Source organism: Thunnus maccoyii, chromosome 24, assembly GCF_910596095.1.
Source record: "Thunnus maccoyii chromosome 24, fThuMac1.1, whole genome shotgun sequence".
In the NCBI taxonomy this organism is placed as follows: Eukaryota; Metazoa; Chordata; class Actinopteri; order Scombriformes; family Scombridae; genus Thunnus; species Thunnus maccoyii.
Genome location: NC_056556.1, coordinates 12,992,791 through 13,009,912, shown reverse-complemented (window position 1 = coordinate 13,009,912; position 17,122 = coordinate 12,992,791). Strand labels below are relative to the sequence as shown.

The window sequence follows — 17,122 nt, the reverse complement described above, 5'->3', positions numbered from 1 at the left end:
GCAAGTAAAGTTTGACTGAGGTCTCGTCACAACACATAGAGCTCAGGTTTCTGTGGCCGCATCAAAGAAGCCAGCATTTTCCTTTTCTCCATGTTTCTCTCTGAGCCCGGTTCAAAGTGAAAAGCAGGGCTGGTATTCAGGGGCCCTGGGAGAAAAGTTTCGACCACAGGTACTTTACATCTGAGCCAGCTGGGCTCTGGAGGGGTATAGCGAGGCATGTAGTGGAGGGAAAACACAGAAAACAGTTGTGCCCTGACATAAATCTTAGACATTCGGTTCTGAATGGCCAAAGGATGGGTGTTATTTTCAGACCACACAGCTGTAACATGGCATCATTACTGCAATATAAAACCCAGAGCTTGACTGCTGTGTCTCCAACTTGGAGCAGTAAATAAAGGTTGACAGAGCACTCACAAAAAAGCTGTTCTAATAGCATATTGTCCCAAAATATGCTGCTCCCCCCCAAAAAATCCTTAAAAATCATTCAATTGAATGCATTTGATTGTGGAATATGTCCTATGGTATTAAAGGGGTTGTCAAGTGATTTAGTATGTCACTTCCAACTTCCATAAAGTTGCAGGATTTGTGAGAGACTGAGCAGAGACTGAGCAGTGGTCAAGATAGCCTGATTTTAGTCCCTAGTATGGGTCATGCTCCAAAAACACTGGATCCTACACTTCCCATAATGCAACAGGACTGCTTAAAGAGTAAAGTCTTTTAAACTCCACACAATCACAAGCTTTCTGTTTTAAACCCAGCCTCAGATGACATCACAACATCATCAGGGTTTTACATTATACATATGTGTAGTTTGTGGATATTAAGTTTGTATGAACACAGCTAACTCCTCCAAATGCAGATCATCACATTGATTCAAGTTACTTATACTTACTCATTCCTGCCATTTTAATCAGCTACTCGAGAACACTGCAAGCTCTGCAAAAATCAGCACTGGTTCGAGTATGACAGGCTATCAAAAACAAACTTGGGTAGGTGTGTGTATTTCTCACATTCCCATGTGTATTTATTGTAAACAAGACTTGAGATCAGCTCCCAGACTCAGCTCCCAGAAGAAAAACTCCCAGAAGAAAAGCCTGTTTCATTTTATCTCCTGCTCCTATCTCCTTCTGGGCTCTTTGACTAAGATCAGTTTCTCTTTCTGCCAAATATGCTTTGCTTAGTGCAGCAGAGTGGCTGCTTCTCAGAGCCAGTCCCCTTACAAGGAGTCCCTCCACTTAAGCTAAATATAAACTGTCAAAGCCCAGTAAACAGAAACTGTGTTTTTATAACCTCACTGTTCACCTGCCTGAGGGGTGGAGACCACAGACTAGTCCCTCTGTCTCACTGGTAGGAAGGGAGAGATGGAGACACAGAGTGAGTCGCAACAAAGACAGACTGAAAGAGGAGGGAGAGATAGAGAGAGTGAGAGAGAGGGAGACGGAGAGAGAAAACGCTGTGAACTGGCAAATTGTCAGAGTGCGTATCAAAACAACTCGCCGTACCTTTGTCTTTACTCTTCTCTTTTGCTAAAGAGTCCAACTTCCTCCTCAGCGACTTTTTCCTCTTCTGTCCATCTGTGTTGGGGGAAAAAAAAACAAGCAAGTAAATCATTTGAAACAGATGATTTCCATATCTGCTGTATCTTATCTGGCTTATTATATCTAATAAGCTTATGTCGAGAATGCAGACATAAATTAGCCACGGGGGGAAAGCCGCCTATGAACTCAAATCCATTTAACCGAAACATCAGACAGGGTCGGCTACGGTATAAGTGAGCATTAAAATGTATCTGTTAAGATCTATTACAGTAAATCACCTATATTGTTTATATATACTGATGAAAATGTTGGAGGATTGTTATACACGGTCATCCTTAAGCTTTCTTTGGCCAAGTTTTGCTTGAAAAATTTAATCTGGATCTTAATAGCACTAAACATTATAATCCTCCACTGTGATAAAGGTCTTGGTTTGGAAGGATATTAGTGGTCCTTGCTTAATAGACATACAAGTCTAATGCACTATAATCACCAAAAATGTATCATGAAACTCTTGTTAAGTTCTCTGAGGAGGAAAGCCACTTTTGTCAGCTGTCAACATGATGAACGACTACTGAATTTGCTGATTAATGATCAGGAAACTCTGGAAATGGTGGCACATGCAACTTTAAACTCTTGGAGTCCTCACAGGTTAGGAAATCGTCTCGTCTGAGGCCAGGATGTCAGTTTGTGGAAACATCAGCAACTTTTAATACTATCATTCAGTCACTCTGCTGTTTGGTTTTCTGGTATCCAAAACCAACTCTTTCACACATCAGATCATTTTGGACCAAGGCGCGATCTGCTGGTTTAGCAACCTCAGTTTGAACCCCAGATGTTCCCTTTAGCTGTATCAAATGAGTTGCTTAGGAAATTTTATCCATCTCCCCCAACACACTCCATGGTAGCATTACCCACTTACGTCAGGGAGCAGGTTCAGTTTCCCCATGTGTCCAACCATCTCTGTCAAATCTGAACAAGTTGAACATTGCAGCTGCTCTTTTGATAATCAATTTATTGCCACTGTAGTGATATATGAGAAATGTGCGTGTCCTTTTCAGAGCCTGAGCTGCAAAGAAAAGTGCAGCTTAGAATGAGAAGTTGCAAGAAGTGAGAGTGAAGTAAAATCTTAGGGTGTGCGAGAGAAATAATAGGTGGGAAACAGTGAGGATGGGGTGTGAGATAGAAGGAGAAAGAAAGCAGATGTTGTGATGGAGAGTGAGGGCAGTGAGAGAGAAGGGAGAAGCAGAGATAGGAAATGGTTTGGATTTTTGACAGATGGCTCCCAAAGCTGTACGGAAATCCCCCGAACCTCCAAACCTCCCCAGTTCAACTCCAAGCGGTTGAGAAACTGAACTGTCTGATGAATCTTTGCTGCTTTTCTCTGTCTCATCACACCCTCATTCCATCCCTCTTTGTCTCTCTCAGTTCTATCTTTTCTTTAATCTGCCTTTTCTTCTTAAAGAAACACTAGAAACATGATCCCTTCGGATAAATATGAGAGACAGCGGGGCTGAGAAGCCTACATTAGCAGTGCTGAAATAGCACTCACACATACACACACACACTCTTACACACGAGTTGAAATATTTCCCTCGCTAGCACATGGCGGCCGTCAGGGGCTCTGGAATTCATAAGCAACACAGACAAGTACGTATTAAATCATGGTGGGGAGAGGTTTAACCTTCAGCTGGAATGCAAGGCCCTGGATAATCCACTGGCTGCACTATACTGCTGCTATGGCAGCAACTCCACTCCTATACAGTGAAGGGGAAAAAAGGCTGCATCTAGTGTGCATAATTTGCACAGACTCATAATTCTAATACCAAAAATAAATCTTAAAGTAAATTCTGGTTTATGACAACTTGGGTCTTATGTTTGCGATCTTGGCTTCCAGGCTACAAAGCAAAGCAATTACTGTGAAATCACTATAAAAAAGTCTGGTGGGGCAAGAAACACTGCTCAGACAATCAAACAGGCTGAAAACGAGCCAACAGTTTAGCTGGATTATCTAAACCTGTGGTTATCAACCTGGGGGTTGGGACCCCTAAGGGGTCATAAGAGAGATCTAAGGGGTCTTGAATGGATTAACTGAAAAACATATTTTTCTTATGTCTTTTTCTTTTCTTGACTTCTAATCTTAGCCTTATCTTCTCTGAATTACTGAATAATTTTACCTTCTCTAAACATTATTCAAATAACTTAGTAGACTTAAAGGTATATTATGCAGGATTTTCCTAAAAAACAATATATCATCACTTATAACCCACTAGAAGTGTATGGCCTATATTTCTTATTATTTTGCTGTGTTCGGGACACTTCTGGAAGTCAGCCTTTGGGCAGTGGGTGTGTAGCCTCCAGCCAATAACAGCATGCAAGGTGTGAGGTCGGGACTCCAGGTTATATCGCTGTCTTCATCTCTCTCCTCTGTGTCATGGATGCATAAAGAGCTGCAGGTTTGTGTGTGTGCTTGACCGGGGCTGAGCTACACACACACAGAGCAGAGAGGCCATGACAGACAGGATGAAGCGTGTGCTTTGGCTGCATTCACATAAAATCTGGCAATGCTGCACCTTCCCGCAGGGTTGTGAGGAGGTGTGGGTGTGTTTATTTGTACTTTAGAGCATAACAGCCATGAAACATCCAGAAAATAGTGTTTTATTTATCTGATTCACTGCTTTGTTATCGCCAGCGCCACTCCCTCTCTTCATTCACTCTCTAGCTCGCTCGACCGCCGCTGCTCTCTCTCTCTCTCTCTCATGTTGTTGATCTGGGGAGGAAGGGCCAACTTTGAATGTTGTTTTTATAAACACCATACTGACAAATCTGCCTTTCATGATTTTTTTGGCTATCTTATCACAACTTGTAGAAATATGCAACCTGGGATAAGAGGCTGCATACAGAGGTCACAAACCAAAAGCTTAGGAGCCACTAAAAAACATACTCAAGTTGAGAACTGAAAGTGAGTTCAACCAAAATCTTTGCAAGAAAATTGGGAACACAAAACCACAAATTTAAACCAGGAAGTCTATGCACTGTGATGCATGTTCACAACAGACAGTTTGCGTAATAATTTCACCTTTAACCTTTGTTTTGTCTTCCAAATAACTTTAGATAACTTTAGTTTCTTGCCCTTAAGGACTTCTTTTTAACAATATTGCCACATTTCGTAATTAACATGTCGAGTACAATGTTATTATTATGTTATTTCCCTTTCAAATAAATGCCCCTTTTGAATGTGTTATGCATTCCTGCAGTGGTATTCAGTGTAGTGTGTACTTTACTGAACAAATAACCAAATTGTGAAGCTTATTAACTTGTTATATCTTTCCCACTTCTTTGCTTTAAATTGAGTGGGATTGTGTATATTTATTCTCGTCTATCTATAAACTGTGATGCATGTAGACATTTTTAGCAAGGGCGGGTCCATTGGGAAACAAACCACCAACTCCAGCAGTTTCACTGCACTGCTCTGCCTGTTTTTGCTAGATTTGGATTGATTTGCCTGATTTTGTCATTTTCGGAACTCTTAGTCACTTAATGGTTTGGTTTACAGTTGTTTAGCTTTAAGATAGGGCCACGAGGACAAATAAAGCCTGCAGTTGAAACATTCTGTACTTTTTAATAGAGGGTACATGGTGACTCGTGGGGTGTCTGCAGCAGAAAGGGAGTCGCGTGTCGTTATGAGAAGGGGAGTCAACAGATACCACGTCAGGCAGGAAGCACCCGATCCAGATGTGAAGTATGGTTTACATCTAAATTCATGTGTTGTCAAAGCTTCCCCAAACATAGACCATACATGACTTCCCTTAAATACACTTGAGGGATGATAAGAGGATGTGGTCAGAGGACTGAGCGTTAGCTTCACTTTATGAGACACTTGGAAGTAGCTGCACAAGCTTAAAAGCAGCACAAGCACACGTGCGTACGCGGCAAACATGGGTTAAGGAGGAACAGTTCCAGATCAGTCAGTCACAGATGTGTTTGGTCCCAGTTAACAGTCACATAAATGTCACAGTCTTAAAAACTTGATGCTATCTCAAGTATGTTGCAGCAGTAAATCCCACTCATCCGGAACTCACAAACATACAAATTATGTAACACTACTTCACTCAGTTTTGCAACAAGCATAAGAGCACACACACACTCTCTCTCAATACACTGCAATACCTTTTGGCATGGTTATCTGACATCCCAGGTCATAGTCCTGGTGTAAACGGGTGTAGGCCACTTCCTGCAGCCTGGCTCTCTCCAGCTCTGACAGGCTCTGGATGGCAACTGGCGTCAGACGCACGCTCCGCCCTGACAGGCTGCTCCAGGTGAAATCACCCTGGGATAGACAAAAGTTAACACAAAGAGTAAGATAAGACTATCAGAGGGATTAGAATAATATAATTTAATGTCATGTGTTGACATCACTGCTGTTTTTCTTCTTAAAAATGAGTCTGTAAATAGTTTGTTGAGGACAGAACATGAGACAAGAAGGAATGGATGGATGGATGGATTCAGGGGTGGCTGTTGAGCAATTGCAGTCATCCAGAATGAAAATGATTAAAAGAACAGAAAACAAATTGTGCAGCAGATTACGTTATATAAGACAATTCCGAAAAAAAACAACAAAACAAAACAAAAAATATGAAAAAGATAAAAATCTGCAAAATACAACATGTGCAGGATTTCAGTTTTTACAACAGTTGAACATACGCCAAACGAAATGTATCAAAAATGATACAACCAGTAGAGATAGATAAACAGAAAGACAGTATGTGCTTAGGAAAAAAGTCTGTCTTTCTCCGAAGAGCAAGTGAGGACATCCTCCAGCACTGAAACGGCCTTGCACTGATGGATTTGCAGTATGCTGTCCACACGCATAAAGTAGCATTAAGATTGCAAAGCATATGTCTACGGAGACATGATAGCATATGGAAAGCAGAGAAAACAGTCTCAGTCTCATGTTTCAGCAGCAGACAGGTTTACCTTGCAGCTTTGGCTTAATCTGCCATCAAAACTGAACTGAACTGAATAGTGATGAATTGTTGGAAAGGGCTTACAAGCGTACTCTGAAAAGTAGTTTCTTCAAGTTGCCCCTTGGATGATATTCACTCTTGCTCAAATCTTCTAGAAAAATGTTTTTTCTGAGTCTTTATGTCAAGAGCTTCTCTTCACTTTTCATGATTAGACTTCCACTGACTATATTTTTTTGAAATCGTTCCTCCCGCTGTCAACTCTCTTGTTATTTGACCCCACTTAGTGCAGTGAAGCAACAGAGCCATCATTCAGGCATGGGAGGAAAACAAGATGAAGACACAGGCGACCTGTAGAGCCACCTGAGTGAGTGAATGAGTAGTGTGTGTGTGTGTGTGTGTGTGTGTGTGAACAATCCTGTCACGAGTCAAGCGAAAAACAAGTTGCATGTTGCCCCCTTTAATAGAGCATTTCATCGAGCGCCGCTGTTATGTGTATGCCCTTCCTTATCGCTGCCGGAGGAAACCCTTTTCCCTCCCGCTTGACCTCACACACAGCTTGAGGGGCACACACACATGCACATGCCTGTACACACATCCACACACACACACACACACACACACACACAGCAAAAGAAAAGACAAACAGTTGGAAAAGTTAAATAAGAGGCCTCTCTTCGGTCGAGCTGGTTCTGCCCAGCGGGATTTCTGAAGAGGATGGATGAGCTTCAGTTCTTAAGTGTCAACCTATGAAACCCCTGGAATGCTGACAGAAGAGTGAAGGGGGCAGACTAAATCCTGGTATCACCGCTGGACTCTGGCAACAATGAGCTGAAAGCCTGCGTGACCTGCAGTGACGCTCATTCAAATTTACCAACCGAGACCTTCCAAAACCAACCCGCATAGTTCAAGGACGCCGGAAGCAGGGGGTCCAAGGGGCTTATTGTCACCCCACCCACCCACTTTACCCTCCTCCCAGATTCTTTTTAAGTTACAAATCTCTGTATCTCCCCACAAATGCCCATATATTGCAACACTTACGGTAAAAAGATGTTTCAATCATTCCCGTCCACTCTGAGACAGTAAGTAATATAAAGCAGACAAACATCAAACAGGAAGTATATTGACATTTTAATCCAATCAGAGGACATACATACAGTGAACACTGATGGCTGCTCACAACACAAAGACAACATTAACATTCCTATTGCCTGCTTGCTGTTGCTCAGTGTTACTGGCCTGTTAACTCGTAGTTTTGGATAATTGACCCAAAAAGCTTGTATCTAATCCTACATGCACTAGTTAACTGCTTTGTGTTTGGAATTATACCTCCACCCTGTGGCAAGTTTAATGAGAGTCTCCAGTCTATCTACCGCTACACATACACACACACACACACCCACATGAACACACACACACACACTTTTTGGCACCCACACTTATGAAATGAATCCGGCACCCTTGGCATAGTTTTAACTGTGAACAAAGGATATTCTTGTTAAATATACAGTATGATTTGTTGTTATGTATGATTATATGGATTTGTAGGGGGTGAAAAAGATACGCTACATCTGCAACCACATGTCCATCACTTCGATTTTTCTGTCTTCACTCCGTTTATGTTAGGTTGCTAAAAACAGAAGTCCATCAATATTGTTGTGGTCGGACTTGTTGTCTTTATGCACCACAATTCAGTCTTGTTAATCTGAGTAGTTTGTGCAAACCAGAGCTGCTGCACGTAATTTCCTTAAGAGCACACGCATTGAAATCAGCAGCGTTATGTGAAAATATAGTGCACCCAATCCACCCCAAAACTGTTTTAATTATTTGGGTTTTTCAAACAAATCCAAATAATCCCAATAAAATGATTTTTTAAGCCTTCTCCACACTGCCAGGAATAACATTCTACCAGAGAAATACTGAATCTTTGATTTTTTTTGGGAAGTCAAATTTAAATCTGCTGAGTCTAGAAATACTCTACCCAAAAATAACCATGTCCTTATTCTGCACCAGAAAAACAAAAGACGAACCCTTGGTCCGAGGCAGCAACGAAGTCAGTCGGGAGAGACACAAACATTGCTCAAAAATGAAGATGAATATTGGTTTAGAACACTTCATTTGGTCAAAAGAACGAAAAAGGGGGAAAAAAGAAAGTCAAACATGATGCAGAATTTGTGGAAAGTTATGTATTACATCTTCAGCAAAGACTCCCTTTTTCCAAATTAAAAAAAAAACAAACACTGATTTGGGATCCATTTTGGACTTCAAACCATTAGAGTTGACTGATGGTGTCATTTAGAGTTCATGATAAACTTTTCAAGTTGAGAGATTTATGGCTTTTTTTCACCCTCCGGTTAGAAAGCTGCTCAAATTCAGTGGTGCTCATGTTCTCTCTCTTGAGATAAGGATAGTCACCTATTATATAGCACAGTAAATGCTAATTTGTTTGGCTGTATCAGTGGAGTTAATGAGCGACATGACATTCACATAACATATCTCCTAATGTTATATCCATTCAACTGTTCACCCCGCAAATGTCAAGCCACAGTGCGCCTTAACACTGGATGCCTTTGGAACATACAGCCAAAAGCGTTCATTATCACAGAGCTCAGTATGACGTGGATGCTTAGTGAGATGTAACACTGTTTGAACAGACTGTATAGAGAGAAATCTACCATGCAGCTACTGTCACAATCCTTTAACTCCCGCTGTTTGTCTCCAAAATAGTTGGTTGCTAAGCCTTTACACATCATCTGTATCCCTCTGTATTTATTAGAACAATTTCAAACCCCCTGCAGATGATGTTTGCTGGAATGGATGCGATTGTGAATCAAATAAACTCAAGTTTAACAAATGGCTTGTTACACCTGATTCAATTTTGCGTGAGCAGGAATAAACAATATAAATCATGAAAATGCTTTCGATCAAACACAGTAGACGAATGGGGTAAAAGAGTGCAAAGAGTGATTCAAGTGTGGAGTCCGCCGAATCCAAACAACAGCTTGGTGAGACGTACATGTTATATAAAATGTTATGTAAAGCCTTAGTGCAAGCATAGGATTCAGCATTTGTTGTGTTGTCTTTGTTGCTGGTGCTGACAGATGTTTTACTGGAAGGATGAATGACTTTGCTGACTAGACTGGCATCGTGCAGTTAGATGACTAATGCCGTTTGGACATACAGTACACTGCAGCATGTGGTTTCTGTTCTATTTCAGACAAAGGGACAAATGGCGCAAAAGCCAACGGGCAAAGGAATATGTCAGTTTCCGTGGCAACTCATACACAGACAATCAAAAGGGCCAGGAAGTGAGAGAAATATTACTATGGTAACGCACCTGGAACACTTGTTGCTGAGATGCACTGTGTAAAACATTTCCAGTGAATAACATCACTTTGACGACAGAGAGACTCTTTCATGTTTTATATCAAGCTGACTTGGAAACAGGTCATAATATGCATCATAACAGTTATCATTATAAATATTCATTTTATAAAGCATGTATAAATGTTTATCTACAGGGGGGAAAAAAAGAAAAAGAAACTGTCCTTTCTGGATCGTCATTGTCCTTGATGACTTATTGACAGCTATAATGTAGCCAATAACAAATAACACAGCTCCTTCTTTCCCACTCAATACTCCATACACCACAGAGCCATCAGTGTGACCATTATTGGTCTGGAGCGCCGTGGCAACGCATTGACAAACTGTGTTATTACTGGTCCCCATCTGGTCATACGCATGTGACTATGCGAGCGCATGTGTGTACATGTGTGATGAGTGGAGAGAGAAAAACAATCCTCAGAGAAATATATGCATACACATGCCGCCTTCAAGCGCTGTTGTTGTCCTTATTCATTGCAACCGTAAATAGAGACAATGAGGCAAATCCTCTTTTCATGGGAAAAAAGCTGTTATAAAGCCTTTAATCCGCTGGTTTGAGCAATAAATAGAGTGAAAATCTTTAAGACAGACTGTATGTTCTGTTGTTCCCCCCCGACGAATGCCAATGCGGAAGTTAATTTAATTGAATTAAAGCTTTTTAATGGTGCAAGAAAGTGCAAGAAATGCACAGTACCATAGTGCTGATCTGATAACTAGGATATAGTTACACATAAGGCAACATTATGCACCAAGGATGCTTTGATGCCAGAAATGAAGTGAGCAACCCACTATGACTAAATGAAACACTGATAGCTGAAACACTGGATTTAATAATGACATTGATAAATAAACTTAATGCGGATCAATTGCATCTGGCAAATATTCAATCCACATAATAAGGTTAGTTTCAGCATCTCTAGTAAGTCTGTATGAGAGACATGTAAGTGCCAAGAAGTGGTAATAAAAGTGTTTATTTTTTTGTTTGCTTTTTAGTAAAATAACTATTCGTGTCAGATTTCATCACCTTTATGGTAACTACGATCAATAGTTTAGCAGATTTTTATTACAGGGTCTGTTTTGGTGTTATTTTTAGCTTTGTGGCTCTGAGGATGGCGATGTCTGTTGATCAGTCAGTTGGTTGGTCTACCAGTTAGTCCAAACTGAAACATCTCAACAGCTATTGAAATGATTTCCAAATTGCATTCATGATCTCCAGAGGATGAATCTTAATGACCCTGGCGATCTCTTAACTTTTCTTCTAGTGCCATCATCCTGTCAAAACTTTCTCCAATACTTAGATTTATGACAAAACTGATGACATTTCCATCGGCCTCAGCTGCTAAACTAAGATGGTGAACATGATAAACATTATACCTGCTATACATCAGCATGTTAGCGTTGGCATTGTGAGCATGTTAGCAAGGCTGACCTCAGCAAGTACAACCTCACAGAGTGGTTCACTTGAACCAACGCAACGTGTTACCTCTATTTATTTCCGATAATATAAATTAATAAATTCACAGCAATATAATTGTGATAATGGATCTGCCAATGGGAGTAAAACACAGGTAGCTAGTTCAACACATGGGCACTACAGTACCTCATTCTCTAACACAACAACATTCACATACGCACACATCTGGTAATGACAAAACCATGCCGGTCGGCTTTGTATAAGCTACAATCAAGGATGACATGAGCAGTGATATTCCAGGAAGGTACCAGAGGCCCAGGAAGAGATCACTTATAGCGAATACAGACATTAAAGGGACATTCCAAAATTATTGACATTGTACTTTTGGTTTGTTTTCTTTCGCTTTTGTGTTGCAGCTGGCTTTAAATGACCCTTGAGCAGAGTTTCTGTGACACAAGGCTGAACTAGAGGAATGCACAAGTATTTTTCAACACTTTTCTGTTTTTTTTTTTGTTCTTTTTTTTTGTCTTTTACAGGTTGGCTTCATGCATGCATGTAATAGATTGCTTTCGCTGACCTGGAACCTCTGCAAGTTTCACATCTGCTTGTAATTACTGACCACCCTTGCTTGTCAGCCAGGAGTGTGTGTGCGTGTGTGTGTGTGTGTGTGTGTGTGTGTGTGTGAGAGTGTGTGTGAGAGTGTGTGCATGTTTGTACATGTACCTGTCAGACACTAAGGATTAATAGGCTTCTACACCTGTTTTGGGTTGTCCATGATGCTGCCTGAGGGGAAACAAATACCCAATTATGTATCCCGGTTATCCACACACAAAGTGTTACATAACCTCATGTGAGAGTAATTCAGCTGTATCAGGCTTATCACTGGTTGTAAAATGCTAGGTTATCAACCTACTGCGTAGCAGGTCATGCAGATGGAGTATAATGTGATTATCATACCGTCCATTCCAAGGCCAAAAAAAAGGGTAGCTGCTGTGATTTAATTGTAATTGGTTGTGTCTGTATGTTACTTAGTCAGGAAATTATTAGTCTGTATATCAATCAATCAAATCAAAAATTAATCAACATTTGTCAAACATCTGTTGCTTTTAGCTTCTCAAATGTGAGGATTTGCTGCCTTTTTCTGTTTTATATCATGTAAATTGAAGCTCAAAAACAAAACAAAACAACAAACAACAAAGCAATCTGAAGATATCACATTGGGCTCTGACAAACTATGATGAGCATTTGTTACTATTTATTGACATTTGATAGACTAATCAATCAAAGTTACTACTAGGAACTTTTTGTGTTGATTTTGGCGACAAAAGCGGAAGTGTATCCCGGAATGAAGACTGCATTTCCCATGAGCACCCCTGCATCACGTCATAAAACCTTGGCTAGCGCGTGCATTTGTTTTGGAAGCGAGTGACAGAAAGATTCCACTTATTTTTAATACTATTTCTCTTATTTAAACACAGCTGTTTGCGGGATGCATAGCGATGAGGTAATGTATCTATTTGTGGCTATGTAAGGTTGATAATTGTAATATGAGGACAGTGATTTGTTTTAGTACCATTCATACACCTGGGTTACATGTGAGGCTGCGTTCACACCAAATCAAGCAATGCGACACCTTCCCGCAGGGCTGTGCGGAGGCGTGGGTGTGTTTATTTGTGCTTTAGAACATAGCTGCTGTGAAACAATCAGAAAATAACATTTTATTTCAATGAGTCACTGCTTTGTTTGTCTCTCTCTCTCTCTCTCTCTCTTGCTTGTGCTATCACTTTGCTTGTGATCGCTCTCTCTTTTTTAGACAATAAGTCTAACTTTAATTTTAACTTTTAACATAGAGAAATAATGTATTTGTACTCCCTCCCCATGTAGCCCAACGTAAACATAGGTTCTTCCCGTCTGCATGCTGTAAATCATTTCATCTGATTTCACGGGGAATCTAACCCAGTGGCAAATAACTATAAAGAAATGGCCAATCTTCGAGCTGATGATCTCGTTAGCTTATGTAGGTCATATAGAGACATCCGAGACATCATGAGACTATTACATAACCAGTTAAAAGTTCATTGTGGCTGTTTCAATCAAAGAAATTACTAAGATAGTAAGTGACAATGAAAGTAATCGTTTTGTAGCCCTGATGTCCCATAAACCAAAAAGAGGAGGAAGGGCTGATTCATACACATGCATAACTACTGTATAATTTGAATTGGCAATGGAAAATTTGATCAGAAAGTTCAATTAAAAGGTCAAAAAATGGTCAAAAGGGAGAAAGAACAAAAATGTTCAAAGACAAAGGTGAATATTGGTGTTGGAGAACCTGTTTAATGCAGCAGAAAAACACTGATGGGATCTTTTGGTCAAACATCCAAGCCCAGCATGATAATCTGAATTTGCTAAGTCAATAAGGTCAAAACAATGTGAAAGAACTGTGACGCTCACCCACAAATTAGCATCTGTAAACAACTATAAGCCAGTTTTGTCCGTCCCAGCATGCAGACGAGGACAATCTGTCTAACATTTTCTTCAGAGAGTCACATTCTGGCAACAAAAGTGATGTTTGCTTCAGCATATTGTAGCGATCACGTTTTACTCCCCTCTGAAAGGAACCGAAACGCAAAACTTGGCCGAGAACAACTGTCGAAACGACTTTTGTGTTGACTTCCCCACTTGATGCTCTCGGTTCACGGAAGAATGACACAATGCATTCCAACAATGCACAGCTTGATTTAGTTTAAGTGTATGAGCCATTGCTGTATTGTTTTACAGGCACTTTATGGAAATACTTCCTCAAGCTTTTTCCCCCCCACTTTGAATTTGTTTACAGTTTATGTGGTTCGACTGCATTCAAGAGTTATTTAAATGACAAGTTGAGCAGTAAATGCACATAATGATATTTCATTCTTTGTACATATTTCATGCTGTGGGAGGGCATCACACATAGACATACAGGAATTGTAAATCAGCACAAAAGCATTCATATGTGGGTATCAGCTTTCACTGCGTATTGTTTTTCTTCTGCCTTTGCATTTAATGAGGCCTTGCTGGCTGGCTCGCCAGAATGAGCAAAGGCAACTTGGATTGTGTGCTCCAAATACCCCCCCCCCCCCCCCCGGATCATTGGCAGGCACATCTAAAGCGTCGGGCGAACATCAAACATTTTAAAGACAGATTAATATGAAGGCCCTGCAGCAATAATGAGGCCCGACCTTGAAGACTAAGGATCTTGCATAATGGTTACATAAGCTGCAAAAGCAAAGAAAATCAGGTATTGTATCTACACCGCAGTTAATAGTAGAAGGAGGAGTGGGTTTGCGTGTGCGTGGTGTTGGCTCGAAGCGATCTGTGGATGGCAGAACGACCGCAGATATCATCCAAAAATCTGTCAGGGTATTTCTCTATCAGCTGTCATTGGCAGACTTGGGTTTATGTCAGAGACGTTATACTTCTGTTTGCAACACTGAACTTTATGCGTGATAACCTCTGGCATTTACACTGAGTATTTGTGTTAGAGAACAGCAACAAGCTACTAACCTTTCCCCCAATTCTGGATGAAATTACAATTATTTTTGTCTCAAAACTTTTCAAGTAAATATTACATCATTGTCATACTATTTGTTCTGTGTTGGAACTCTTTCGGCGTCGTGAGGCTACAGTTTGGTTTTTTGTGTATATGTGAGAATAGTGGGAGGTGAAACATCACAGTTTAAGTGTGAAGATCCAGTTAAATATCCAAAATAATTCAGCTCCTGCATCATATTATGAATTTGTTATTTGCCACTGAGGAATGTCTTAAATGACACCTTATAGACGATAAAGTACAATGTGCTGATTCGTCTGTTCAAAGTGAGTTTAAAAAGTCTATCAGGGGTTTAATGCAGCTGTGTTTAACATGGTCCTTACTCCTACTTTGACTTGCAAACCATTGATTTGCTAGCAGGAGCAGTGTGTGTTGGGAAACTTTAAAATTGCCTGGAGGGATGCAGGAGCCAGACTATAAACAATGGATAACCTCATTGTTTTCTTCTTCTGTCCATCCTACTTTATCACCTCTCAGCACTTTCTTCCATATCCAAGTTCATAATTTCAACTAATGAGGGGAAAATCAGGGTTTTCAAAATCCCATTTTCATCCCTCTGGATTTTGAAGATTCAGTTTTACTTACTTTACTAAAAGTTCTTCTTTTAAAGTCCCAGTGAAACAGAAGTTTAACATCTTTAGCTTCTGTGCCGTGACGTATTTCTCAGTGAAACAGAATATCTGAGCGGTTTACGGTTACAAGAGGGATTTAAATCAAATCCTTTGCATTTGATTGGACTGCTAACAAGTGGAAGGGGTTTACAGAGTTAAGTGCGATACAGAGCTGCAGAGGCTCCACACACACCTCCCTCACCTGTTGTTAGATCGGGAGGAGGACGAGGGAGAGATGAATGATTACACCTCAGCCACATCGTTGTTGAAATGAAACCAAACTTTTTGCCCACTGATATCCAAACACACATCTCTTCCTATTTCTCTCCACATTACGACCCATAAAGGGTGAAGTGCGGTTTTATATGACCGGTGTGGCCAGCTACTCCCAAAGTCACATTTGATTGGATGAAATTTTGTGCAGGATGAGTCATCAGACATTTAAAACTGCTTAACAGGAAGAGAAAAGACAAGGATTTGGATGTAAAAATACTCTGATACTGATTTTTTAACATATATTTGGCATATAACACGAGAAAAATGAACAACAACAGTAGGAACATGTATTTTTCATTTTATGGGGCCTTGTCCATCCCACTTCTGCATCCCCATCCATATCTATTACCCATCACCCTTTCTCCTCTACCAATATCTCCAGCATTTCATCTCTCTCTCCTTATTCAACACACACACACAGATACACAAACTACACCCTATCTGAGGAATGTGTGTAAACTCAACTGTATATAAGTCAGTAAATTCTCCTCCTTGCTCACTCAAACCAGACTAACCGGCTGAGCTAATGAAGCCGGTTAATCATTACTAATTCTGCATGGAGAGTTGAGCCCTTTTAATGATACTTTGTGCGTGAGAATGCGTGTGTGTGTACGTGCATATGAGAAGGTGAGACTCATGTGCATTTTAGCATAAATAAGTGGAAAAAAACGCATTGCTTGTTCCACTTGAACTGCAACAAAGTGATTGCGGCCCCGATGGCAGCAGCTGAGACTGAGACGGTCTGAGCCATCAGCACTCGGTCCTCTTTGACCTGTATGCGTGCATGTGTGTGAGTTCCTCCGGGCCTCCGTGTGTGTTGCGGAGTGATTTGAAACTCAAATTAAGGTCACAACTCAGCAGTAGTCTAACCACTGCCAAACAGAATTGAGCAGATGACAATTGTAGTCTTTCAGCCACCAGATTTGAGCACGATTTTACTCAATAGACACTTGTAACAGAGGAAATAAAAGGATCATTTGCAAAGAAAGAAAAAAAAAAGCAGGTGCCTGGGGTTTTGTAGTGATTATTTTTCCATCAAACAAAGTTGAGTGGGGACTAATTTAATATAATGCGTTTCAAGCTTCTTGAAAAATGTTTTCCAGTTTTAAGCATTGGCTCCAGTCAATAACTGAGACTGTAGCCAGTAATACAGTAATGCAATGATTGCGGATCGTGCATTTGCAGTTGTGTGCTCGCCACATGCAATATCAAATTCCCAAAACTGACTGGATGGAGATGTTCATGCTAGCTCCAGGTCCTCCATGCAGGCACCGTGGCCAAACAGCTTGAGTCCGCTGACATGATCCCTCCACGGCTTCCCAGCTGTGCAAGCAGGCAATCCATTTAAA

General features: G+C 40.7%; 1 protein-coding gene across 2 annotated transcripts in view; it reads right to left on the bottom strand.

Annotated features, from left to right (window-relative positions):
* The window catches only part of LOC121891909 (rho GTPase-activating protein 6-like), an 81,025-nt gene that overhangs the window by 13,548 nt on the left and 50,355 nt on the right, over window positions 1-17,122 (bottom strand). For both annotated transcript variants that reach the window (XM_042404555.1, XM_042404556.1), the window contains exons 2-3: window positions 5,706-5,865; window positions 1,503-1,574 (exon numbers count right to left, since the gene is read on the bottom strand). In XM_042404555.1, coding sequence (XP_042260489.1) covers window positions 1,503-1,574; window positions 5,706-5,865 — 232 coding nt within the window. The remainder of the gene's footprint in view (window positions 1-1,502; window positions 1,575-5,705; window positions 5,866-17,122) is intronic.